This window comes from Heloderma suspectum, chromosome 6, assembly GCF_057233095.1.
Source record: "Heloderma suspectum isolate Gila_16-S chromosome 6, 16-S_ref, whole genome shotgun sequence".
Taxonomy (NCBI): domain Eukaryota; kingdom Metazoa; phylum Chordata; class Lepidosauria; order Squamata; family Helodermatidae; genus Heloderma; species Heloderma suspectum.
Window position 1 is genome coordinate 38,913,854 of NC_139463.1, and position 27,562 is coordinate 38,941,415.

General features: G+C 48.6%; 3 protein-coding genes across 3 annotated transcripts in view; 1 reads left to right on the top strand and 2 right to left on the bottom strand.

Moving 5' to 3' along the window:
- Nucleotides 1–4,034, top strand: part of LOXL2 (lysyl oxidase like 2) — a 123,215-nt gene extending 119,181 nt beyond the window's left edge. Inside the window, exon 14 of the mRNA XM_084803972.1 lies at nt 1–4,034. Coding sequence (XP_084660098.1) covers nt 1–71 — 71 coding nt within the window. The 3' untranslated portion in view covers nt 72–4,034.
- R3HCC1 (R3H domain and coiled-coil containing 1) lies at nt 3,951–26,417 on the bottom strand. The gene is made up of 9 exons (XM_084807252.1): nt 26,192–26,417; nt 23,639–24,028; nt 22,475–22,604; nt 19,268–19,405; nt 13,990–15,388; nt 10,339–10,511; nt 9,092–9,162; nt 8,278–8,373; nt 3,951–5,174 (listed from the first exon to the last, which is right to left on the bottom strand). Exons 1-9 carry the CDS (start codon nt 26,415–26,417, stop codon nt 5,026–5,028), a joined length of 2,772 nt encoding a protein of 923 aa, XP_084663378.1. The 3' UTR covers nt 3,951–5,025.
- The window catches only part of CHMP7 (charged multivesicular body protein 7), a 93,931-nt gene continuing 92,033 nt past the window's right edge, over nt 25,665–27,562 (bottom strand). The window contains exon 13 of the transcript XR_014783737.1: nt 25,665–26,023. The gene's annotated coding sequence lies outside the window, so the exon portion shown is untranslated. The remainder of the gene's footprint in view (nt 26,024–27,562) is intronic.

Below are 27,562 nucleotides of genomic sequence, written 5' to 3' on the forward strand. Positions count from 1 at the left end.
CCGACTCCTTCAGTGAAACATTGGAACAGCAGTTTGAGTTCCATGGACTTAAGGACAACCAGGTGTCTTAACTTCAACTCCACTATTTAAGAAAGAAGGAATGCCTTTTCCCACGATTTCCCTAACCACTGCTCAGAAAACTAAAAGCGATCAAGCAGCCAACCGTGAACTTTAAAAATTAGCTTTGTAAGTTATTTTGAAGGGTGTGCTCTATGCCTACTTTATGGTGTTCAGCAGCAGCAGAATAGGGTTGACTCTTATTTCACATCCATTCCAGCAGAATGAAGGTTTTCCACTAGCCTCAAGACCTCACTACCCTCAACATACACCCTGGCTTATTCATAACAACTTCTTTGCAAGCTTCCATGCCACCTTTGTTCACAACATACAGAGACAGCAGTGGCACCATCCCGCAGACAACCTTCCTAAGGATGTCTGATGCTGGGAATTTATTTTTTAAAGGGAACTTCTTTCTCGGCCTTCACGTTCTGTCTTGATAAGATTTGAAAATCTGACTCTACACCACTGATGCAGAACGGAAGCTTCTCATGACGTACAGAAGTCGTGAGGACACTGTCTAATTTCCTGTACTGTCACGCTCTTCAATCTTGGCACCATCCCTTCTCCAAGAGCACCTTTCGACAGTTGGTTTTGATGGAAGGCTTGGTACACTATCAAGCCATTCCCTACATCTTGGTTTTCAAAGCCACTAGGCTGTGAATTTTTTGTTAACACAGTAAGCTGTTCATCCACCTGCCTGTTACTCTAATCTATGCCATTTTTTTAACCCATCTTCCACCCTATACGGAATATTGCAAATAAGAATGTTATCAAAGGTACTCTGCAAAGATACTAAGTTATGGGCGTTATGCCATCAAGGTCACCCTTCCCTCTCCCCCCCGCCACCACCACCACACACACAAACATCAGACTATCTTGTGATGCCTTTAGGGGGTGTGGAAGGGTCATATATTAGTAAATGCATAATGGTGCTAAGCACATGTACCTGTTAGTTTGAGGTCATGCATTGCTACCAAGACCTACACCTACTTGATTTTTTTTTTGTAAAACATGTTTTTGTCTAGGAATGTTTTTGTAAACCATGTTTTTGTCTAAGGAAGAGTTGATGCAATCTGTGTATTTCCAGTAAATAAAATCAGGTGGCGTCATTTCACACACACACACACACACTTCTGCTTCGTGGTTAAAAGGGACTGGAAAGCGGAATTTGTTTAAATTTGCTGCACCGGACGACAGTCTAGGCCAGCATTCCACCTCCAGAAGAAGCCAGATGGATGCTGCTGGATGCTCAGAAAACAGGACGTGAAGAGGAGAACCTTTCCCTATTGTATGTCCTAAGCACATGGTGATCAAAGGTATGCTGCCTGTGTCCATGGTGGTTCTATTGAGTGGTTATGGTTACTAGACAGTGCTGGGCCAGGCTTCTAACCTGATTTGTTTTGGTACTATGGGTGAAAGGATACCTAAAGCTTAGGCAGAGAGCACAAAACTGATTTTAGAACTTATTCCTTACCTACTTTTGTAATATGAGAAGAAGACGAAGACGATGAAGACTACGGCAGTGACCTTCCCTAACTGGAGGAATGAACTATATACCCACACACACGGTGCTGTCGAAGTTGCATTGTCCACTACAGGAGAGATTTAAGCAAGCCAAGTTCACACCTCTTCTTGCTCAGGGACTCTTGTGGATTTCTCACAGCAACCCATTATCTCTCATCCTCTATTCCTATCTGCAAAATGGGAACAAGAGCAACCAGACAAGTTTGCTTGGAGGGTAAACGAGGGGAGGATTATAAAAAAAAAGGTACTTCGCACAGTTAAAAGTGCTGGATGAATAAATTAAGGATTATGCTTACCATCTGCAGGCACAAGACGACTTTCAGTGTCTGTTCTCCTTTTCACCATATGTAACCTACCTCACAGGGGTGTTGTGAGGCTAATGGCCAATTCACACAAACCAAACCTGGCCGTCTGGCACGTCACCAACAGCCATATTGCAGCAACACACCAAACCAGCGGTTACTACGTGTGGTCAACGCATCACGACTGACCCAGCATGGGCCTGGTGCTGTAGTGACAGTGTATGAAGTGAGGGGGGGGGGGTGTCTATGCTGCTTTACCACTGCTTCAGAAGAGCAGCCTGGAGAGAGGGAGGGAGGGTGGCCTTGCTTACAGCAGATATGAGTAGGCCAAGAAGTCCAGAGATGCACGGTGGCCCTGAGACTAAATGGCAACATCATCAGCTTTGACAGGTAAAGGACCACAACACGAGTTGTGTCCAGCCCTCCCCTGCACTACTACTATGCCAGAATGTAAGTGAGACAGAAAAAGTAGGTGTTAGGTGCTGTGCTATTTATTGTACCTGAATGCCAGCCAAGGCCTCAGGCTTATTTTCAGCCTCTCTCAACCTTGGGTTCCCCAGATGTTGTTGGACTACAGTTCCTATCCTCCTCAGCCATCAGCCATGTCTGCTGGGGATGGTGGGAGCTGCAGTCCCCACAAAACCTGGGGACTCAAGGTTGAAAAAGGCTGGGCTGCCTTTACACAGAATTCGACAGTAATCGTATCCCTCCTTACTGGAGTTTCCCAGCAGCTTTGCTTCATTCCAGAAGGAGCGAGGCGAGTTCCTGGCGGCAGCACTATCTCAGCAGAGCAGGAACCTGCCCAGCATAGGAGCCCCCAGCATTGCTCCAGCTAGGTAGGGCCACCTCCTAAGCGGCCTTGGTTTTATGTACCAATATGGGAAGGTGTATGGGCTCAATAAACAGTTTTGGTTGGTAACACAGCTACTTCCCCCACCAAGGTTGGTCCCAAGGGGGCCCAGTCCCGACACATTTGAGTGGGACTTCTGGTACCAAATGAAAAGTGGCAATTTTGAGTGGCAATCAATGATAGGGATAGAGCAACATGGGAAGCTGCCTGAAAAGCCAGATCAGATGGCTTCTCCATCTAGTCCAGTGCCACACAGAGACACAGGAAGCTGCCATCTGCCAGGTCAGACCATTGGTGCATCTAGCCCAGTATTGTCGACACTGACTGGGAGCGGCTCGCCACAGTTTCAGGCAGGAGTTTTTTCAACCCTACCTGGAGATGCCGGAGATCAAACCTGGGACCTTCTACATCTAAAGCAGGTGCTCTCCTACCAAGGTATGGTCCCTCCCACCACAGATGTAGGAACAGATGCCTCTTCTCTGCATCAAGGCCCTACCACCCTAATATGCAGCTGTTCAATTCAGTACTCCAAGTGAAGCCTTGAGCATCACAGTGTTTTCCTTGGCTCTGTGGTCACCCCCTCCCAGGAGCTGGCATGGCCAGCAGCCTCGCTCTTTCCATGTGACCTCAAGATTGCTAGGTGAACTGAACAACGTGGACAGCTCCCACGTCGCTGCCGCAGGAGCCGTCCACCAGAGGTCAACCCATAACCCAAAGCAGCAAATGACCCTTGTGAACAGCAATAAGAATAGAAGTTAATCCTCTTGCCCAGTGTTAAAAGAATCAGGGTGTCTGGCCGCTTCCTAACTAGAGCTTAGTTTCAGCCAAGGGTCACTAGGAATTTAGCCCTTGCAATAATGCAAGTGCTTGGCCTTGGAAAGGATAAGGGAGACACAGAAGAGTGTATCTGTGCATCACAGCGCACCATTTCCACACTACTGAAAAATCACAGCCAACCTCCACAGATCTGGGACCAGTGGCAAGGCTACCAGGCAGGATTGAGCTCCTATTCCCATTGGGGGGGGGGGGGGAGGGGCGGGGCAGGACGACAACAGAAATGATAGCAACCTGGCAGTTGTCAAGTCTCTACCAACAGGACAACAAGCATCAAGGTCCAGAAGGATTTTCCCATGTGAACAAGCAAGACATGAAACTTAAATTGTTAAAATAAAGTGGGCTAAAGAGGATTCGGAAAACTACCGTGCATACCAGTTTGTGTGTTAACAGCTTTAATTTTGAAAATGAAAACAGAAAAAAAAAATCCGTACAAACTTCAGTAAAAAAGATATTGATCCTGCAAACGTGTCGCTTTGTCTTTCATGTTCACTTGTAATCTAGATTTAGCCTTGTGATCCGGGGACAGGACGGCTCTTCCTACATAGCTCAAGGGAGCTGTTTCTTTAGAGAGTTTGCAGATAAGCACTTGCCCATAGGGGCTTGTGGCGGGCTGGATACCAAAGCTGGAAGTATAGAGATTCCACCTCCACTGGGTATCAAAGCACAGCTGTTCAAAGATTTCCAGCAGAGAAACCGCAAAGGGGAGAGAAACACATAATCCTCCTTTTACCTGCTGCTTTTCTCCTGTTGCCATACCCCGCGCCCCCACCCCCGAAAACACCAGGGGATCCAGACTTGCATTTCAATCACAAACATATTTTATTTCACTGAGCTGTGTGAAAAGGGGGAGGCTGGGGGTAAGCCCCCTCCTCCCCACCACCACTTTCCTGCTCACCCAGCTCTGCTGTGTGAAGTGGAGAAGTGATGCTTATGGTTGTTGGGGGGGGGGTTGGGGGGAGGAGAGAAAAGACATGAATGGGAAGGCAGAACAGTTACCCTAATGGACCAAGGAATGTCCACTGACTGAATATTGAAAGGCTGATTCCAGGCCTTGCCAACCTTTCAGAGCACAGGTTTATGAAAAAAAAAAAAAAATCGGCCAAAGCACATAAAAGCAGAAATGTGCTTTGGCAACATATTCAAATTGCTGATATTGGGCGTGGGGGGGGGGTGTGTCTCTTCTTATGCCCATAGTGCCCTCCTGTGGAGCTTTCTTTTCCACCAAGCAACAAGGATGTTCAATAGCCCACTGTTAACTCTCATCAACTTGGTTCGTTTCCTGTTTCTAACACACCCCGCCACCATCACCACCCTTTCCCTCGCTACGTCAGAGAAACACAACTAACCGAGGAACACAGACGAGGCTTGCCACCATTGTTGTGTGTACCCAGTTTAATACCACACCCAGATCATCATCACACCACCCCAAGCTGCTCAGGACAATCTGGTTCTTTACTCTGGCAGGTCAGCATTCTCTGCTTCCAGCAGTCGGCAGCCTGAGTTCCGCTGGCTTTTGCGCTGTAACCCCAGCGCCCTAGTCACCAGCCTTCTAGCTACTGCTGTGTCCGTCTGGGGCCTCTCTTTGGCCAGTTGAAGGAGCTCTGGGTGAAACGGAAGAGAAAAAGCAGAGAGTGAGGGAGGGAGGGAGGAAGGAAGGAGGGAAGGAGGCAGCGGTGTACTGGAGGAGGGGCTCACAGGGACGCAGCACAAGCATCTTTTTATTAGCGGGGACTCTGACATAATCTGCCACTCCACGCAGGAGTCCCTGTTCCCTCTGAGCTTAGCTGCAATTCTCATAGGAGCTGGGGGAGAAATGAATTTTCCAGACGACAATATATTGTTCCCTGGTGTAACGCAAAGTATTCGGGGGTGGCTTGGTCTTGAATGGGCAGTAAAGACCCGTTTGCTTTATGAACTATGCTCCTAGCGGAGATGAAAACTGCTAGAATTGGCTTTTTTGGGTACGTGTCAATACACCTGTCTGCATGTTTGGACTCGGTTTGGGAGCCTGGAGGCTACGGGGCCTGTCGTGATGAGCACCTGCGCTTCCAAACCGACCACTGCACCGCTGGGTGGGCGAAAATGCAACACAGCTGGGGAGGGAAGCCTAGGAGCCTGGCAAAATGGGCTTTGAGCCCCAGGAAGGATTTTGGCCTCAGATACAACATTCGTTCCAACAAGTGGGTAAGGCCTGGTCTAGGCATGAAGCAGTATGGGGACGGCAGAACCTGCTCTACTGCTGGGGGTGATGAATGTCATTTTTAACACTCCCCATATAAACAGACACCCAGGCAGCCTCGAGTTCCGTCCATCCTGCCAAGAGCCTGGCCACACATTATACTCGCTGGGCCAGTTCAGATGTAATGGGAAACCATAGCTTCCAGAGCCACAGTGAGCCTCGGGTTCCCACGGTCCCTGCTCCTTCTCTGTTTGTGCCTGTAGAAAGTTGGAAGCATCCGCTTTTAAACAAAGCACAGTTTACCATGCCGTCCCAACTCAAGGAACCGTGGTCTGTTTGAATTCTATTTAGTGAACAAACCAGGATGAGAGACCACAGTTTGACCCTAGTTTGCTCAGTAACTAGACTTCAAACAAACCACAGTTTCCCTGGGTAGCAGGAAACTGTGGTCTGTTTAAAGACAGATGCTTCTGAACTCCTCCTGCTGACACACACCAAAAGGGGCTCACTACGGCTTATTCACCTAGCAGTAAACCAGGGATAGCGAACATATGGGCCTCCAGATGTTGCTGGACTACAGCTCCCATCATGCCTCATCATAGGCTACTAGGGCCATAGGCTGGCTAGGGCTGATGCGAGTTGCAGTCCAGCAACATTCAAAAGGCCACAAATTTCCTACCCGTGCAGCAAACCATGGCTTCCGGCTACCTCTGAACTGGCCCAGCAGCCACACTGGGCTGAATAATAGGCAAACAGAAGGAAGCAGGGGTCACTGACTCTCCTTGCTCCTTGTTTGACCCTTGAGGTTGAGAGGGAGAGGGGCAGGGACATTTAGGAGAGGAAAGGTAAGGAGAGAAAAACTGGGGAAGACAGAAATAGGCAGCAAACAGGTTCCTTCTCCCGTCTGTGCACACCAACAATCCCCCCCGCCCCCCCCGTCCATCTCTAGAGGAACCTTTAGAAATGTTCAGCCATTCAAAGCTCGGCTGACCATGCAGCTACTTTTGACATGGAACATGTAATATTAATTAATTTATTTTATTTAAAATATTTCTTGGCCGCTTTTCAAGGCAGGAGCCTTCCCAAGGCAGTGGATACCAATAAAACATATAGTAAAAACCAATGCGGTAATAAAAACAGCAACAGTGGCAAATGTTCTAAAACAACACCAAACACCAGCATAAAAAAGACCTTCAACTGCAGCTACAACCCAGTCTGATAACAGATAATCAAGGGAAGGCCAGAATGGAAAGTAGTGAGTTTTCAAGGCTTTCTTAAAAGCCTATAATTAATGGGGGCTGGCGGATCCCTGGTGGCAACTTATTCTAGGGCTGTGGGGCCACTGCAGAAAGGGCCCTCTCTTGTGTAGTTGCCCACCTAACTGCCCTCACACGTGAGCAAATGAGGAGGGCCTCTCTTGCTGATCTTAAAGTGTGGGCAGTGGATATGGTTGAAGGCAGCCCCTGAAAGAACTTGGTCCCAAACCATTTAATGAAGCCTTCCCCAATCTGGTGCCTGCCAGATGTGCTGGTGTACAACTCCCAGGTTCCCAACACATCTGGAGGGCATCAGGTTGGGGAGGGCTGTTGTAATGTATAGCCAGGCCCAGACTAGCTTTCTATATTAAGGACCTTTTTAAAAACCATGCACAGACACACACTCAGAAGCCTTCCATAAAGCAAAAAATGTGACTCTCCACCTGCAGATTTGAAGTGGCATGGAATCTCAGACAGCCATGGGACATCCCCCGTGCATGTGGAACAAAGTGTCTTGCATTGGGCCCCCCTCAAATCCTAGCCCATTGGTATTGCCAGCAAGACACTTTGCTTAAAAAAAAAAAAAAAAACACCAATTCTGTCTCTTCTGAAATGTGTAACAACATTCTGAAGAGGGCACTTGTTCTCAGGTACACAGACCTGCAGGGTTTTTTTTTCAAGGTCGTTTTACCATGCTACAATCATCAATGCTCTCAACAAATCAAGAAGTAGCCTATGTCCCCCACTAAAATCTAAGCCAGCATGCTTTCTACATAACCTAGAATCCATGCTAGATCAGCTTTGTAAACAAAGTCCACAGAAGTGATTAGCCTGCTAAGGGGCTACTAACCTGTTTCCACACCGGCTGCGGAGTAGGGGAAGCCCCCTCCTTCACAGCCAGCATGGAAATGCAGCATACTAGCCTCTTTGCAGAATAGTAAGAATGTGTTCTACCAAACAGGCTGGTGGTGAGGGATAGAGCTGACAGACAGACCTCCTTTCCTCCACAGCCAGCATGAAAACCAAGCGGGCTAGTTGAGGAAGTGGAGAGAGCCGCCCAACTTCCACCAGCCCAATCACTCACCTGCATGGAACTCCTAGGTGCCTACGGAGACCAGGTAATTTATTGAATACAAGGCTGTGCTAGACCTTAGCAGTAAAGTCACAGAAATCCATCTCCAGATGTAAGTAGACCACTGCCAGTGCAGGGGGGAATGCTACAAACAAGCCTTCCAACATGAACAGTCTCGATGTTATTACATCTCTTACTTGGCCGCTGAAGTGCCTTGATTTTTGACTGCCTGGTACCATGGATTAGAGGCCGGATCTTTAAGGCGGGATAACTTTGCTCCAAAGCTTGAGATGCTGAAAACAAGGGAATGCCAGTTGTGAGATATATAAGTGTAGTGAGAAGCCTTTGAGCTAAACTCTTTCCTAGGGTTGCCGCAAAGGTAGCCAAGTTCTTCATGGAGCAGAGCCACCCAAAATTCTGCTCACGTGCAACCCCTAACCACAGTTCCACGTTCAGTAAGCAAGTCTTAGGCTCATATGCCTCTCAACCTTCCAGTTTCCAATTCCATTCATGACTCCCTGTTTAGCACAAACTATAGTTAACCAATTTAGATAGAAGAGCATCAGAATTATGAGCACATGTGTAATGCCAAACTATGGTTTGTCATTACACGTCAACCAAGTCATCGCTTGGCTGTCTTCCTCCATCCATTATGTATCTCGTTTATCACTCTCCTTAGAAGCTAGTTTCCCCTAGGAATTGCGAGGGGGAGGAGCAAGGAAAATTAACTGCTAGGGAGACAGGAAAACAATGGATGGAGAGAGACGGAGAAAGATTCCTCCTTCACTGAATTTCTCTCCCTTCTAGCTCTCTCTGCCTGCTGCTGAGAAAGACAAAATTCACATGTGATGGTATTGTGCATAGCCAGGTAAGAGCTATATTATGTGTTCTTATGTCCTTAAAATACAATCTGCAGAATGGGAAGGGGAGGAAAAGGCATCAGATGCAATCTGATGGAAAGCTACTGGACAACTTATTCAGCACACACCTTTTGCACAGAGCCAAAATTACCTGCTGCCAAACTGGAGAAGATCCCGAGAGCATGAGTGTCATCGACCCACTGCAACTTAAATCCATTCTCTCTAAAAACAGGAACGTACAGACCACAGTGTTTATTGATTACTGAAAACCACAGAGGGCTTCATCAGAATATTTTTTTCACACTTACACACATTTAACATTTCCTCCACCACCACTACCATCCTGGCAGCAGCCTCTTTTAGATGTTCGGAAAGAGGAAGTTAAATGGGAAATACGCAATGGGTTAGTCACGCGAATGGCTCAGGACAAAATAGCATGAGGATTTCAAATGGGCTTCCATGTGCAGCTAATGCCATCTGCCCTTGAGAAGGGGCAACTTCTCCTGGAAGAGCATGGGGTTTACTGTGGGTGTGGCTGGACTCACACACTTGGGAAAGGAAGACAAGATACAATATTTTCACTTACATTTCCGTGCTAAAGAGAGAAACCCATTCCGCATCCATCAGCCTGCTGCATTTCCATGCTACCTGCTATAGCAGGGGTAGAGGACCTCAGGCCCAGGGGCCAAATCCAGCCTTCCAGGGTTCCCCAAATAGCCACGCCCCTTCTCCTAGCCCCACCCTCTTTCCCCCAACCATCAATCGTTGGGTGGCTTCCCAGCTTTCATGCAATCCCTGCTCCCCCAATTCTAAAAGGTTGAAATGCCTCTCCTAAGGCTTCACTGCTGGCAGTAAGAGCTTTAAGCTACAATATGCTGGCATTTTTTGTATCTTGGCCTCGCCACTTTGGCCTTCAGCCCTGCCTGCCGCTGGAATGTGGCATCTCCAAAAATTTAATTTGGCCCTTGGACTGAAAGAAAGTCCCCACCCCTCTGCTATAGCCACTGCAGAAACCAACAAAGCAAGCTGATGAGGGACAAAGTGATCCGTGTTCCAAAACGTGAGGTTTTCTCCCCTCTCCGTTTTTAAAGTGCACACCCAAATGCCCATTAACTAAAGTGTGAAAATGCTTTTTTTTTTCAAAATGCTTTTTTTTTTAAACTGCACATTTTTCTATTGAACACATTTTTTCAAATGTGATCATAAGCTTGCAAATATGTAAGCTTTGCCTAAAAGAACGCGATCGTGTTCAGGGTTGCGAATGGGGTGAGTTCTGATGCTTAACGGCCTAAAATGAAGTTCTCGAACATCCCTTGGAAAGAGGTGCTCTGCCTTTGGTAACAAAATGCCTCGGGCCAGTCTTCAACGCTGAAAAAGCCCTCGGGGCTACCTACTTACTGGAACTCTGCAAAAGCCTCCAAGAGGTGCTCGGTTTTGAGCAAGGGTGAAAACTCATAGATCTCAAGCACATGTCCAAAGTCTCCCTCGTTGATCTGCGCCTCCCCGTAGCTAGAGTAATCAAACTGGATTTTCTCAATGCTTATGTCCTTTATGGTCAAATAATTTGTGATCTGGAAAAGGGGAGGGTTGCAAGAATGAGAAATATCTGCATTTACAAAATGGGAAACAACCACACGTCTAACACAGCAAAGGCCGGTACACGGCATCAACAGAAACAAGTTGCTACGCTGATCCTGCACTGAACCACTTCAGGCTGCAGATGAGCAGCTGTATCTTTCAGTGCTTCCCAGTGGAAATTAGAACATCAGGAGGATTCAGCCTAGTATTTTCTTTAATGTGCTTGTTTTCTACAGAGTTTAAAATCTGTGTATTAAATTGATACGGCTGCCCATCAACAAATACTCTCTGGGTGGCTTACACTCATGAAGGGATGACTCCTTCCATTGGGAGAGCATTAAAACATGCAGCAATCCCACCGGTAGCCTCAAATGGTACAGTCCAGGAACATCTTTTTCATCGCAGGATTCCACCGATTGTGTGAACTAGCTTTTACTTTCTTGAGACTAAGGCCGCTTCACATACATGTTTTGATGTTGCCTGATCCCCAGAGTCATTGTTTATTATGCTGCTATGTTAGAGTTTGGGCTGCCCATTCTTGAACATGGGAAGCTGCCTTATACAGAGTCCATCTCTGTCCATCTAGTCCAGTATTGTCAACACTGAGCGGCAGCATCTCTCCAGGGTTTCAGGCAGGAGTTTTTCCAGCCCTGCCTGGACATTCCAGGGATTGAACTTAGGACCTTCTGCATTCAAAGCAGGTGCTCTACCACTGAGCTATGGCCCCCTTGAGCTTGGGGAGGGGCTGTACCTCCGTGATAGAGCATCTGGTTTGCAAGCAGAAGCTCCCAGGTTCAATCACTGGCAGCTCCAGGTTAAAAGAGACAGGTAGCAGGTGATGGGAGACCCCTTACATGAGACCCTAGAGAGCCACTGCCTGTCACACTGGAATTCCTGTCTCTAGATTCAGAGCACTTATAGTCTCTCTGACCTTTCTCATGAGGGATAGAAACCTTGCTTTAAAAAAGAGAAAGTAAGTGGTGGAATGTCAGGCTTTTGAGGGAAGAACCAGATTCTGTAGAGCAGGGGTGGGCAACCTGGTGCCCTCCAGATTTCCATCAGTCCCAGACAGCATGGCCAACAGTCGGGGATTATGGGAGTTGAAGTTCAGCAACATCAAGAAGGCCACAGGTTTGTGCCCCTGATGTAAATCAAGGGTGGGAAACTCTTTTCTGTCAGGAGCTACATTCTCTTGGGGGGCTGCAATGCCAGCAGCAGGTGGGGTCAGAGCCAACAGCAACTGTTTCACCCCTTCTCTCTCTCTCAGTGATGTTGTACTGGCTTCTCACTTTCCTTAGCCTTAAATAATGTCTAAGTTTTAGCCTTAAAGTTTTGATTAAGTGCTAATTAAATAATTAATTTTAAGTATTTAGTTGATTTAATTATTTTAATTATTTAGTTTTAATTTAATTAAATAATTACGTTTTCGCCTTAATTAGTTTTAGCCTTAAGTTAGTAATTTTTTAGTTTTAGCCCCAAGTAATTCTTAAAAAATTAGTCGTGTTTCTTTCCACCAAACAAGTATCTCTTAACTAGTGGAGGCTAGTGGCTACAAAGTCAGCGGGGCGGTGAATCCACTCCGGGTTTCATTCAGAACTTTAAAGGCGCTGCTCACCTTGGATGGCTCCTGTAGAGTTCTGACTGAAACCTGGCACAGGCTCACCGCCCCAATGACATCGGAGCCACCAGCCTCCACTGCTTTCAACCAAACAAGTACATCTACAGAGCTGTTAATGTGTAATGCTGGAAAATCGTTAGCGATTTGCCACAGTGCTGGCTGGGTATGTTCTGCATCTTTCTGAATATTCAACCCCCAATCGAGCCAATTGGGGGTTGCTATGTGCCACCTAAACCCAGACACTATAGGTTAATTGTGGGTTAAACAATCTACAGTTAACCTAACTACTAATTATAAGTTAACTGTGGGTTGTTTGACCCACGATTAACCTATAGTGTCTGGATTTGGACATTACGTAGCAACCCCTGATCGAGGCTTGAATATTCAAAATGGCCACATGCAAACTGGGTCTATGTATTACCAGAACTTCAATATGGGTGCCTTTTCAGGATACTGAAAATAGCTAAAGATAGCTTACAATGTAATGAGAAAAGTTGCTGCTCACTGGAAGATCTACGGCTACACCAACACCAGCCTCAGGAGTGAAGGAAAAGATCTGCTGCCCACCTCAATACGCTTTCCAATTACAGCCCCCAGTATGTTCCACAGGAGCCAATTGGGACCACTGACTTCTATCAGAGGAGGAGAAGGTAGAGCGCAGGAGCCTCCCCTGCCCCTTCTCCAATGAGATAAATGTCTCACTTGGCCAGGCTGGTGGAGGATAATGGAAGTCCATCACATCTGCAGGATGAAGGAAAGCTGCCTGAAACCACAGAACAGGGGTGGGGGGCCTCAGGCAGATCCAGCCCACCTGGGGTCCCAATCCAGCCCTCCATGTCCCTTTTTCATGGCCACCTACCCACCCTTTTCCCCAACCACCAATCACCTGGCAGGTTCCCAGTTTTTGTGGGGGTTTTCCCCCATATGGAAAGACTTAAATGCCTCTCTTAAAGGTTAGCTTCTGGCAGGTAGAGCTTTAAGGAAGACGCAAGGGAGAGGGAATCCTCCAGAAGACTCTCTAAGAGGTTTTCCCTTGATAAAGACCAAGTGTCAAAACGCGTTGGGAATTCAATGGGTGCAGCCGTTTCTTTTTTTACTTTGGTTCCCAGCCTTACAGCTGTTTTCTCTGGTCCCTCTGGTACCATGTGCTGGTACTGCTAGGCCCTGACCACCACTGTAAGGTTGCCCCCGAGAGTATTCCGAAATTGAACTTGACCCTGGGGGTGAAAGAGGTTCCTCGCCCCCACTGTAACAGGAGAAAGAGGATTAATGACATGAAGGGAGGAAGGGACGGAACAGGCCTGTAATGCAAAGACTCCAGAAAGGCTTCTACACGCAGCGCCACACCATGGCTCAGGGTTACATGTAGTGATGTCCGTCGTCGGGAATATCTGTTTTGTTTTTGGCTTGACAGACTTCCCTGGCGTGCCCAGCTTGGCTCGCATTTGCGGGACAAGTTGCAGGTTCTTCCTGAAATCCAGGATTTTTTTTGTGTTTTCTAAAAAATTGTGCAAATAGAGATTTGCGCAAATTGCAAATGCAATTTGCACAAATTGTGGTCAGAGTTTGCACAATTTGCACAAACCGAGGTCAAAATTTGCGCAAATCACACAAATTGCGGCTGTAATTTGCGCAAATCTCTATTTGCACAAATTAAAAAATACAGAAAAACTACAAACTGGCCTGACTCAATGCAGATTGAGTCAGGCCAGTTTGCGGAAAACGGACCAAAGTCTGGGGGGCTGAGCCAAGAGAAGCTCGTCGAGTTCCACCCCCCAAATAGATTCCTCCAAAAACCCTAGTTACATCCGAACCAGCCCTCTCCGACACAAATACGCGTCTTAAGCTGTTACCTCTTGTAAGAGCTCAGCCCCGCAGTCATCTTCAAAGATGGTGTCCTTTTCTTCCACTGTAGAGCCGCCCACACTGCTATCCCCAGCAGAGAGCTCAAGCCCAAGCCACCCATCATCTTCTGGGTCTATCGCCTCGCTCTCGTGGCTTTCAAGTACCAGGTTGGCTTTGCCATGATTAGGGACAGAAGCATTTAAATAGGGTAGAGCCAGGGGGTTTAGTGCAGGTGGGTCTTTGCAACTTCCCTGGCCAGGAGATGATGCCTGCCCCAGCACAGGCCCACAAGTGCTACTTTGGTCCTGAATGTCTCCAGAGGACTCCGGTTGGTGGCATCCCGACACGGATGCAGCAGTGGTGTCTTCATCTTGGATTTCCAGTGCTGCCGTTTCCAGGTTGCACGGGGACGCAGCAGGGTCCACAGTGCCCTCTTCCAGCGAGGGGAGCATCTCGCTATACACCCCTCTGCTGGCACAAGTACAGTCATTATTCTGGCATTCTGAGAGGCACAGATCACGACTAGGATTCAACAAGGTGGCATCCGTAACATCTCTCTCACGATCTTCAGGGAGGGGCACAGACATGGTGCCTTTCACCACGGGGGAATCCCGGCAGCTCTTCCCCTGGTCTTCTAGAACCAACAACTCGGTGCTCAGTTCTGAAGCAACGCCGTCTGGAGCTCCATCGTTCCGGCCTTCTGGGAAAGACAGATCGCCACTTCCTGTTGTCAGTGCCTTGCCAGAACTCTCCTCCCTCTGTTCTTCCCGAAAGCTTAATGTTTCGCAACACTCAGGGACCACAGCATCTGTACCACCTTGACAGTGGCTTTCCAACACGACCAGGCCTGGACTGCCCTCTGATCCCGAGATGGCCTGCTCAACGTTATTTCGGCCTTCCTGTTCCGATGGCCTGGGCACAGATCCCAACACAGGGGCACTTGGGTGCTCTGCAGCTCCCTCCCCACTTTTATTACTGGATTCCATATTATTTGTATACATCTCTCTGGGGCTTCCCGCCGGCGGGTTTTCCATGCCAGGATCACTGTTGGTAGGTAACCTGCTGGCATCTGTGAGCCTTTCCCTACCGTAGGTGGCACTGGATGTTCGTTGCTCATCCTCATTCATGGCGAAGCCCAGCGACTCACTTCCAGAGACGTCCGGAGGTCCTTCATTTCTCACACCCTCGGGCTTCTTGCGCATCGCCCTGGGGATGTACAGAGCTCGGTCAGGCTTCTTCCGGGGCTGCCTCCGGCCCCGACCGTTCCCTCTCCGGGCCTGAGAGCCGTCGGCCAACGTTACCACACGACGAGGGCCACCTCTGGATCGGCTACCTTGGCCTCTCGAAGGGGGAGGGTGGCCTGAGCTGGAAGCGCTGCCGCAGGAGACATCTGGATCATCTGGCAACCTAACCCCAAGAGAAGGAAGAAGAAAACAAAAAGCCACGGAGAAGAGAGGCGAGTCAGTGTGCGAACCCCAGGAGAGAGGCTGTTCACTCTGAGGCAGGGCACACAAAAGCAAGCTTTCCTTACTAAGGAATCTGGCGCAGTCTTATTGCAGGTTTACGCAGAATCAAGTCCCACTGAGTTCAAAGGGGATTGCCTCCACATGTGCAACGGGATTAGTTTGCAGCCTTAAGCAAGGTATTAACAAATCAAGCCAGCATTTCTGTGGGGTCAAGTACCTTCAACATCTGTAAATGTCTGTATTGTTCAGTAAAATAACTTTGGCTCCCTTTTTATTCCCCCATGCCAGGAATTCTCTCTCAAGTCTGATTCACACACACGCCTTGTTGAGGTGATACAGTCCCTCTGTTTCGGAAACAATCTGAAACTACCCCCTCATGAAAATTGCAAAGCAAGGCACTGAAATACCAGAAATAAAACAAAATAAAGTGTGGGGGGAATGTAAACCGACCTGGGTCTTTTTTCCCTTTTCTTTTCTGTAAATCAGGGGCAGGCAAGCTGGTGTCCTCCAGATGTTTTGGACTACAACTCCCATAATCCCTTACTATTAGTCATGCTAGCTGGGATTTATGGGAGATGTAGTCCAAAACATCTGGAGGGCAGCCAGTCACCTACCCCTACTCTAAATTAAGTAAATAAGGGCACAATTGTATACATGTTTAGACAGAAAGAAGTCCTACAACTCCCAGCACTCTCCAGCCAGCCATGCTGGGGAATGCTGGGAGTTGTAGGACCTTTTTCTGTCTAAACACATATGGGATTGCACCCTGATAGTGGTAAAGCGTATTATATTGCTTCTTTTCTGTATGCCAACTACTGATGAACGTCTTGTTTTTTTATTATAAAGCACCACGTGTGCCACTCAGGCATGGAGTTCTGCCTCAAAAGCCTGGCTTGCCTATAAGATCAGTTTGGATAGTGAGCTCAACAGACAGGGCCTTTTCAGTGCCCCCCGGCCCCTGGCTCTAGAACTCTTTGCCCACTGACGTGTGCACGGCTTCAACTTTGAATATTTTTAAGAAGTCTTTGGAAACCCATCTTTTTCAGATTACACTGAGTTTTAATCGCTGCGAGTTAAAATTGTGTTTGCTTTCTTTGTCCTGCTGTTGGAGTACCTGATTTTAACCGGCCTGCATTTTTATTTTAATGAACTGGGCGCTGCCTTTTGCAACTGTTAGACTGATTTAGGTTTTTAAACCATCCCACATAAGCCTGCCCATATAGGCCCCAGAGGTCCTTCTTGAGTGCCATGCCTTAAGAACGATCCAGCTGGCACATGCAAGAGGCAGGGTCTTCACGGTGGTGGCCCGAAACTGCAAATTCCCTTCCTTGCACCTTTCCCCTTCTGTAGAAGGGGAAGGGCTGTCCCTTCCTCTTCAATGCTGCCTTTAATCAGAGATAGTAATTAAACTACATATCTGAGAACAGCTTTCAATGTCTCCTATATGTTTACTAATATGGCCATTTTAATCAGAGTTTCTTGCCTTTCCTTTTGATTGTATGCTGCTTTGTGCAGCCCTAGAAGAGAGACTAAAAATGCTCTAAAGGCCCAATCCTGTGCATGTTTAGACAGAAAAAAAGTCCTACAAAGAAAACGTCCTAGAGCCAGCATGGCTGGCTGAGGCATGCTAGGAATTCTAGGAATTTGTTCCGTCTAGGATTGCACCCTAAATTAATAAAGATGCGAGCCACCTTGTGAGAACTTGGCCCTTAGAGGTCACACACACACACACACAGGCCCAGTTCGCATGATCACAGCAGGGGAAATAAGCCACCATGACTTATTTCCCCCGCAGTGCATCCCAGGGGGATTTGCATAATTACTCTCACTGACATGGCTTGCTGTGTTGTGCGAACCCAGCGGGGGCAGTTTGTTGCCGTGGTTAACAAGCCGCCCAGAACCCATGGGCTGTTTTAGGATTCTGGTGTAGCTTGTATTTATTTATTGTATGGCACATTCACATCGCGTTACAATAAAAACATAGAGCATAATAAATATGAAATATAAAATATAGACAGGAAGATCACAAACGTATGTCTAGGTTACAGATATAATTTTTTTGCTTCAGTTGTCACAGCCAGGAAATCAGCAAAGTCTCCCTTGTAGGCTCGGTTTTGACACTCTGTCACTATGTGTTGAATAGTTTGTTTTTCAGCTCCACAATCACAATTTGATGTTATCTTGCCCCATTTATAAAGGGCATCTGCACATCTACCAATACCTGTGCGAATTCGGTTCAAGGCTGTCCGTATCGCAAGGGGCTGGTCAAATCCAGGTGGTTTTTCCCAGCTGCAGGGCAAGCTTCGGCATCATGGAGGACAGTTTCCTAGCCAATGTTGTTTCCACGTGTTGTGGATATTAAAATCATCTTCTAGAAGAGCTTTAGCGGTAGAAATGGCTGGATGTCTCGATCTTAGCCTGTTTCGCTCCAAGTAAGTTACATCATTTAATATTGGTAGCTGGATATTATTGTCAATAATCTTCCGATATTCTTGAAGAAGGGCACTCCTTCGTCTTACATCCGGAGGTGCTATGTGGCTCAAAACAAGCAGCCAGTATGTGGGAGTAGGTCATATTGTCCCAAGAATGATGAGCATTGACTCATGCAGTTGAGTATCAATCTTTCTCGTGTGTGGACTATTAAGCCACACTGGGGCACAGTACTCTGCTGCTGAGTAAACCAGACTGAGTGCAGTCATTCTCAGCGTATCCGCTGTCGAGCCCCAGCTAGTGCTGCATAATTTGTGTAGAATGTTATTTCTACTTCTCAGTTTGGGGTAGCTTGTTAACCATGGCAACAAACCATCCAGGCCGAGTTCACATGACACAGCAAGCCATGCCAGTAAGGGTAATTATACAAATCCCCCCAGCATGCACGGTGGAGGAAATAAGCCACCGTGACTTATTTCCCCCGCCGTGATTGTGCAAACTGGGTTGAGAGAGCATGCCCAGGTGCTGAGCACCTCTCAGTCCAAGGGCAGAATTGCATTTCAGAGACGTTCTCAAGGGCCACATGCCAGTGGTGGGCTAGGCTACAGGCAAACTGGGCAGGGCCAAAAATGCAAGCATATTTTAGCTAAAAGCTCTTACTAAGTAATTAAGGGCGCAATCCTTCTGGGGCATGCTGGGAGTTGTGCAAAAAAAAGTCTGACCCCTGACTGAGAGTAGACAGATACATGGGGGAGTGGAGGGAGAGAGAAAGAGATTGTAAATAACTGAGATACAAGCCAACCCTACTCCACATCTGTTGTTTCTACTGGGGCAATCAATCAGGGAACCAGAAGTAACAACCCGTAGAAGAAAGTCAGTCAGCACTTCTGGTTTCTCTGGATTTGCCAGTGATGGCTATTAAGGATGCAACCCTGTGCCTGTTTAGACAGAAAAAAGTTCTACAACTCCCAGCATGCCCCAAGCCAGCCTGGCTGGGGCATGCTGAGAGCTGTAGGACTCTTTTCTGTCTAACAGGCATAGGGCTGCACTTTCAGGCGATCAATGGCTTACTAATCACGATGGCTATATATTACCTCCCATATCGGAGGCAGTATGCTTCTACATGCCAGTTGCTGCTAATACAAGGGGCAGGGAGCCCTCACGTCCGGCCTGCGGGCTTCCCGGCGGGGCATCTGATTGGCCACTGTGAAAGCGCAGTGCTGGACTGGACAGGCCTTTGGTCTGATCCAGCAGAGCCGTTCTTAGATACTCCCTCAACGGTCGAAAGAGAGAGACTGGTTCACACGCGGCGTACTTCTGACATGCTGAACGCGAGGTGCAGCCCGCCTCTCTGACAGGAGGCGAGCTGTTGCAAAGGGGAGATTCCAACCTGATCGCCGAGTGACAGACCACGGTTCTTCTCCTCCATCCTTCTCCAACGGAGAAGCTGCTCAAGAGGTCGACATCATCGACAGTCCGGTGAATCAAGTACCTGAGGCGACTGGACAAGGGAGGAAACAACAGGACTCTGAAAGAGAAGGCAAGAAGCAGCACTGTCAGCGTGCAGTGATCAAATATAGCCAGTCCCGTATATAGTGGCAATTTGGCAGCCAGGAAGCTGCCTTATGGTGAGTCAGACCCTAGGTCCATCTAGCCCAGCACTGTTGACACCAACTGGCAGCTGCTCTCCAGGGTTTCAGGGAGGAGTTTTTCCTGGAGATGTCGGAGATCGAACCTGGGACCGTCTGCGTGTCAAGCTTATGCTCTACCGCTGAGCTACGGCTGATCATTCCCTACTTTTCTGATATTTAGGCTGTGGGTGCATTTTACTTATGTAGCCAAAATCGCACAACCTGCACCCAAGGGGGAAGAATCAGCTACTTTTGGGGAACCCTGCGGTTTGGGGAAATACAACAAATCCTTAGGAACACACCCCTAGGTGGGGGGAACCCACAAACACCATGAGTACAGAGTGAGCTCTGAGGCCACGGAATGCTAACTAACTGGGGGGAGGGGGAATGGAATGGAGCCGTGAGAATCTCGAGCAGCAGTGCTTCACGCCACAACACTCTGTCGCAGCTCCAACTTGCAGTTGCCCATTGAACAGTATTATGTTGGTTCAAGGGACCAAGAGTAACAAAATATCACCCATGGGAGCAATCCAGCATGCACTTAAGCCCACTTGCGGTGCAATCTTGTGGGATACCTGCTTAGCAGCAGCGTTCCACCACGTTCAACAGAGCTTACATTTAAGCAACAGTCCACAGGATTGCAGTCTAGAATCCCACTAAAATCCACTGAGCTAGTGACTAAGACACCATGTATTACTGTTACAGTGACAGATAACTTGAGCATCACAAGTTAAGAATTTGCTGGATTAGGTCAGCCGGTTTCTCTATCAGACCCAATATTCTCTATCTTGACTGAGAGCAGCTCTCCCAGGTCTCAGGGGGAGAAGGGCATATCCCATCACCTGATCCTTTTAACTAAGGGGTGCAGAAATGTTTCAGCTCCAAGGGACATTTGTGATGCTGTCTCGGGGATACATACACGCAGATGCACATGCATGGATCCATGCACACTCACAATCCTGATAGAGATCCCTCTTTCCTCACTACCAGCAGTGGCAGGGAAAGGGCGACATGTATGAGGATCTCTGGGAGAAAGAATGGTGGGCACAGAAAATGGGGAAAGTAGCAGTGGGGGGGGGATATGGCAGTGGGGCCCACAGTAAAGGCCGGCGGGGGGGCATGCTGTGCATCCCTGTTTTATCTGGAGATGCCAGGGGTTGAACCTGGGACCTCCTGCATGGAAAGCAGTCGCTCCCCCACTGAACCTGTCATCCAGGCAATCTATTCGCACAGGGTGCGGAACCTCTTTCAGTCCGAGGGCCAAATTCCATTCTGGAAAAGCTCTTGGGGGCCGCATTTCCAGTGGTGGGCAGAGCAACAGGCAGTGCGCCAAAGATTAAAGGGGGTGGGCCCCAAATACCAGCATATTATAGCTTAAAAGTCCAAGCCTGATTCAAGGTGGTGGTTTTAACCTATAAAGCCTTACATGCTCGGGACCACAATAGCTGACAGAGCGCCTCTCCCAGCTCAAACATACCCATACACTAAGCTCAACATCTAAGGTCCTCCTGCGGGTGCCTCCTCCAAGGGAGGATCAGAAGACAGCAACAAGGGGGAGGGCCTTCTTGGTGGTGGCCCCCTCAGTTGTGGAATGACCTCCCTGATGAGGCCTGCCTGGCACCAACATTGTTATCTTCCTGGTGCCGGGTCAAGATTTTTCTCTTTTCCCAGGCATTTGGCAGCATGTGATGAGTTTTAATTGATCCTGGATTTGTTTTATGGTTTGGAGGATTGCTCAAAGTTGTTTTTAGATATATGTTGTCTTTGTGTATACTGTCTGCGTGTTTGTTATATTTTAAATTTTGCATATTGTACTTTTAATGTTCTAACCTTTGTAAACTGCCCAGGGAGCTTCAGCGATGTGGGGGTGTAGAAATGTAATAAATAAATAAATAAAGCAAGCTAGCATATTTGGCCCCTCACTGAGGTCTGCCTGGCGCCACTATTGTCACCCTTTGGGCACCAGGATAAGACTTTCCTCTACTCCCAGGCATCTGACAGCATATGATAAGGGTTTAACTGGTCCTGGAATATTGTTGAGTGTTTTAAATTGCTTTGTAAATAGTTTCTATATTATGTTTTCTATTGTATTTTTAACGTTTAATCTTTTGTAAACCCCACAAACAGCGGTATAGAAACATGGGCTATTGGCCAGCATAGAAGTGTGGGTGGTATAGGAATGTGGTTGATAACAACAGTAACACTCCTACAGCCAGTAACTAAGCCTTAAGAGAGGTGTCCCGATCTTTTTCAAGGGGGAAAAGCAGACACAAAAGCTGGGAAACCACCAAGCAATCAGTGGTTGGGGAACAGGGTGTCGCCAAGGACAAGATTTGGTCTGCAGGAGACATTCAGAGCCTCAATCACGCTTTCTGCAAGTTCACCTAGGGGGAAAAAAGCAAGACCACAATCCTATGGCGATGGCCGTAAGCCTCCAAACCCAGAGGCTTATGGCCATCCAAAGCACAGCAGGAGGTGTAGTGGGGGCCATCTTTGCCTCTGCACTCCTCCCACTCTGTCTTTTCACAAGATGGGCACTTCTGCCCATCTAGCTGAGACGTCAGGGAGGGAGGGAGGCTGGGAACACAGTGTAAGCTGTCACTTCCCTGCCCACCTGCATACCCCCTCTCCCTTCCCTCTGAGGTCACTTTTGTGACCTCGGAGAGGCAGCTGGCACAGGGATCTCAGACTCCTGGGTCCGAGGTTGGAGCACGGTCTCCAACCTTGGATCCAGGAATCCAAACTATCCTATGGCCACCCAGACTCTGCCTAGGGGCCACAAGATTGCTCTCCCTGCTAAAGTTTCCTCCATCTGCTTCCTCTTATCCTTTCCTAAAGGTGGGCAGTACACGAGCTGCCTCCCAGCTTTCCTGCAGGACTGAGCTTGGAAGACCATCCTCACGCAAAGGCTAAAATTGAGATGGGGCAGGATTCACCAACGGCCCGCAGAGGAGGGTGGCTCTTACTTCTCCAGCTGGTTTTGAAGCAGGAAGTGGTCCAGCTCCTCAACAATCTTGCTGACAAAATCATTCTCCGTGGGGGAGAGGAAGACACCGTCCAAGCAACGCAGCGCCAGGGTGACAGTGGGGTGGCGGCCTATGGGGAGAGAACAACATAGAGTTGGTCATTTGATCAAGTAAAACAAAGATCTGGACAGTACACCAGTTGATCAATACACACACACACACACACACTAACTTTATGAGAACAATTAAGAACATTTTAACCAATGATACCAATGCTAATTGCAAAAACAACAATTAGCAAACTGTTACCGAGAAACAGTTCAAATATCCGTTTAAAAATTTTAAAATTGATGATCATAATGTTCAACAGTGTTGGGTAAGGTGTCCATAAATACAACCAATTCACTGATCAGTGCTTCCTTTTGGCCTTTCTATCCTGGAACACCAGGGCCAGCCTACAGTTGCAAGGCAGCGGCTTTTGTTTCTGCAAAAAAAGGAAACTAAAGAGTAAAGTGGGTTTTTAAAGTCAGTCATCCTAAACAAGCAGCGGCCCAATTCTTCCAAGCATCGTAGCGCAATCGACAATATTAAACGATTATCAAATAATATGGGAGGTTCGGTGGCAGTATTGGATGGGCCAACTGGCCAACGTGCCGAAACCCTAGGCAGCAGCAGCAGCAGCGCCGCGGGGGGAGCGGGGGAGACAAAGGCAAGGATGGAGCGCGGGGGCGACAGAAGCCAGGGCCCGCAGCAGCCCCCTGTATAGGGCCGCAAGAGGCGCGCTACTCGACAGACAGGCCCCCTCCGAGGGGGCACGAAAGAGGGCCCGCGGATAACGCCACCCCGCAGAACAGAAGGCACGTTTACAGGGCGGGCGTGTGTTTTAAAATCCGCCCCCGAAAGCGGTGCACGGAAAGGGCGGCCTTGAAAGCGGAATCCAGCCGCGGCCGGTTGCTGTTCTTGCAGGACGCCACGGCGGCCGACGTCGAAGGCTGCTCTTCTCCGCGGCCGCTTTCTAAAGATGCGCATTTACGCGCGAGACGCTGCGCCGCCGGGAAGCAGTCCTCGGCTGCGCCCCACGCCGGCTCGCTCCCTCCGCAGCAATACGCCACACACACACACACCCCTCCCCTGTCCTCCCTTCCCTTCGATCTGGTTCCCCACCCCGAGCCGCCCAGGGATCAGGAGAGGAGAAATCGGGGCCAGGGATCCTCGGCTGCAGGGCGCTGCGACCGGGGGAGCACCGCCCGCGGGCGAGCGAGCGCGCGCAGCTGCGGAAAGCCAGCCCCGCCCGCTCTGGCGCGTACCGCGAGGCCCGGCCTGGAGCTGCTCCCCCGGGCGGCGCGCCGGAGCCCCCTGGCAATTTCCCCGGACGCTCCTCCTCCGCCGCCGCCGCCTCCGCCGCCGCCGCCTCCTCTTTCCCGGCGGCGGCTGCAGGCGCGACGGCCGCGCAGCTCCTCCTCTTTAAGGCTGGGCCTACCTCCCCGCGCTGCGTCCCTTCCTCCGCCCGCCCCAGCGCCGCCGCCGCCGCGTCCCGCTCGACTCGGGCGCAATCTGGGCGCAAAAGGCGCGCAGCCGGCCCTCCAGGGAGCCCTTCGCCAGGCCCGGCCCAACCCCGCCTTCCCCTCTCCGCCTTCGCGCGTAATCGGGGGCTCGTGAAGCAGGTTTTTAAAAATGCAGTAAATTTTTTTTTTAAAAAAAAACTTAAGATGGGGGGAAAAATAAGGTCCATGTGAGCCCACCCAATCCCCCACTATAGCTTGTATGGTAGTCTAACTTGTCCCATTCATTTCAATGGGTCTACTCTACGTAGGGCTGACGTTGGCTACAAGCCTTTGTCTGACTGTAGCCATTCTTGTTCAATGTCACTTTGATGCAGTGGGGACTGGTGGTTCCGATTTCGGTGGGGCTGTGAATCCTTTCTGGGTTTCAGGCAGAGCCAGCCAGAACTCTAAAGGAGCTATCTGAGGTGCTGAGCCCCATCCCCAAAATTGGTCCAGCATCTTGGATAACTCCTCTAGAGTTCTGTCTGGTTCAGACTGAAACCCAGAATGGATTTGCAGCCCCACTGCTTTAATGTCATATGTTAACCGAAGGTAACATGGAAAAATGACTTCCGGTGTCCATGGCACACAGGTGTTATTGAAGTTTTAGCATTAACACATTTAATGGCTCCTTTCAGAGAAAACTTACTTGATCTTCAGTTGATAAGAAGGTAGTCCCGTATGCTGTTCCACTTCTCCCTGGTCAAGGCACTTAGAATCTTCCTTCATTCCAGAACACCCCATTGTCTGTCTGAAAGGGCCAGCAGACACGTGATAATCCCACTTCTGCCATCTTGCAAACTAGACAGCCTTCCAAGTGATGCTCTTATGGCACAATCCTATGCATGTTTAGACAAAACAAAAATCCTACAGCTCCCGGCATCCCCCAGACAGCATGGGACTTGTAGGACTTATTTCTGTCTAAACATGCACAGGATTGCATTGGGTAGTAAAGGTATTGGTTTCTAGCTCACGGTGCGCAACCTGTGGCCCTCCGGCTCTGTTATTGGATGCCAACTCATAGCAGCCACAGGCAGCTTGGCCAATGGCCAAGGATGATGGGAGTTGGAGTCTATCATCTGGAACAGTCTTCCTCAACCTGGTACCCTCTAGATGTTTTGGACTACAACTCCCAGCATTAGGAACATAAGAAGCTGCCGTATACTGTGCCAGACCAGTGGTCTATCTAGCCCAGTATTGTCAAATACAGCAGCTCTCCAGGGTTTCAGGCAGGATTCTTTCCTGGCCCTACCTGGAGATGCTGGGGATTGAAACTGGGACCTTCTGCATGCAAGGCAGGGGCTCTACCACTGAGCTATAGACTCATTCCTAACCATATTGTCCATGCTGGCTGGGGCTGATGGGAGCTGAAGTCTCCTGTTGCCCGCTGATGTCACCTTGCATTTGTAGTGTCTTGCTGTCAAGTAGATAAAACAGGCACCATTTCCATCTGATGCTGCTTCATAGACAAATCCCCTTGCCAGCTCAGCAAAGTCATGGGATTTGCAAGTGCTGTTTTGAACAGATCAGGAATCGGCACTAGATGGCACACAAGCTAATCAGATCCCACGCTGTCAGTCTGTGAGGATCTGGTTTTTCTTTTCCCACAGAATCAGAAGTGAAAGTGAGCTGGCAGGAACTGACAGATCATGGAAGTCATTATTTATTACATTTGCCCCACAGACCAGGCTCTCCGGGCGGTTCACAACTATTAAAACCATAAAATGCAACACGATAAAACATAAGACTTTAAAAGTAGCATGTAAAAACAAATTAAAACCCAACAGCAGTTACAACCCAGGGACAGCCTGGGTGGAAAGGTGTATTTTTAAGCAGCATCTGAAAGAAGTTCTGGGGTTGGGGTGGAGGACATGTAATCAGTGTTCATAAGCCAAGGCCTGGTCCATTGCTTATTGCTGGATAATGATCCCATGACACATTCCGGTCACGATGTGTCTGCTTCCCATGCGCATATGATTTTTTCACGGCAGCTCCAGAGGGAAACCTGTTAGAGCACTGTGGTTAACAACCAAGGTCCATTTAGTCAGGGCTGGCATGAAGTATGGGTATGGTCAGGCACCTGCCATGGGCCCGCACCTCAGCAGGAGCCCACTGACAAGAGCCCTCTGGACTTGCTCCTCCTCCTCACCATGGCAACCTGTTCCTTTGTCACCTGCCTCTCGCTCTGGCTGAGACAACAGCGATGGGCAGGAGCAGGAACAGGAGAGGCTGCTGTCGGCTTGCTCACTGGCTCTCAAGCAAGCCATGGCCATGATGAGAAAGAGGAGGAGGAGCAAGAACTGGTAACAATGACAGCGAGAAGGCCAACTCACTGAGGGAGGGGGCCCATTGGGGGTGTCTTGCCCCAGCGCCTCGAAGGCCTGGAGCTGGCACTGCATCTAGTCCAGGATTGCATCCCTAGCGCCGACGGGCAGATGCCTTGGCCAGAACACAAGCCAAGCATTTGTTTGTCGCTTGCGTCTTGCTGTTAAGAACATCAGAAGAGCCGTACTGGATCAGACCAAGGTCCATCTAGTCCAACATGCTGTTCACATAGTGGCCAAGCAGCTGCCCACAAGCAGAACACGAGTGCAACAGCACCCTCCCGCCCATGCTCGGCAGCAACGGTTGTTCATAGGCACACTGTCTCTGATATTGGAGGTAGCATATAGCCTTCAGGACTAGTAGCCATTGATAGCTTTATCCTCCATGAATTTGTCCAATCCCCTTTTAAAGCCATCCAAAGTGGTGGCCATCACATACAGTCCTACCTAACAATTTCTAGAGGAGTAGACACGTTAGTCTGTTGCAGCAAAAACAACAAGGAATCTTGTGGTATCTGAAAGATATTCTGGCAGAAGCTTTCATGGACTATAGTTATCAGATGCATAATATTCACCATGATATTCCCTGCATTTGATGAAGTGGACCCTAGTCCATGAAAACTTATGCCACAATAAATGTGTTAGTCTTTACGGTGCCACAAAACTCTCTCTTATGTTTACACACCTTTGTATGGCCTTTCTTCTTTCCTCCCCTTGCGTGGCCACTTATAAATCACCAAGAAAGAGGAAATGCAACAGGAAAAAAGAGGACAAAAGAGGGTGGTGATTTGCATAATATTTGCACGTTCTAATTTATTTATTTATTTATTTACAATATTTATATACCGCTCCACATCAGAGGATTTTGGAGCGGTGAACAACACAGTAAAACACTAAAACAGCAGGTTAAAAGAGTTAAAACTTTTATATGTTGAGATGGAAATTTAGAAATAAAAAATGATTTAAATAGAAATAGAGCACATCTCACCATAGTTTGGAAGACTGCCTGCCTGCCCGCCCACCTCTCCAGTCTGCTGTCTAGTGCTAATTTCAAGGCCTCTGGCTCTCCCTTCTGATGGTTCATAGAATCATAGGGTTGAAAGGGCCTAGAAGACCATCGAGTCCAACCCCCTGCTCAGTGCAGAAAGCCTGATTCCCAGGTGCTCTCCCATCCAAGTACTAACCAGGGCTGACCCTGCTTAGCTGATGAGATCAGAGGA

What these genes read in the sequence shown, in the direction of transcription:
- R3HCC1 (XM_084807252.1), bottom strand. Translation starts at nt 26,417, where the DNA reads ATGCAGTGCCAGCTCCAGGCCTTCGAGGCGCTGGGGCAAGACACCCCC. An exon ending in TGATCCCTGGGCGGCTCGGG is followed by an intron (nt 22,605 to 23,638) that starts GTGGGGAACCAG and finishes CTCTCCCCATAG; the next exon opens with GCCGCCACCCCACTGTCACC. An exon ending in CTTCTCCAGTTTGGCAGCAG is followed by an intron (nt 8,374 to 9,091) that starts GTAATTTTGGCT and finishes CCTTGTTTTCAG; the next exon opens with CATCTCAAGCTTTGGAGCAA.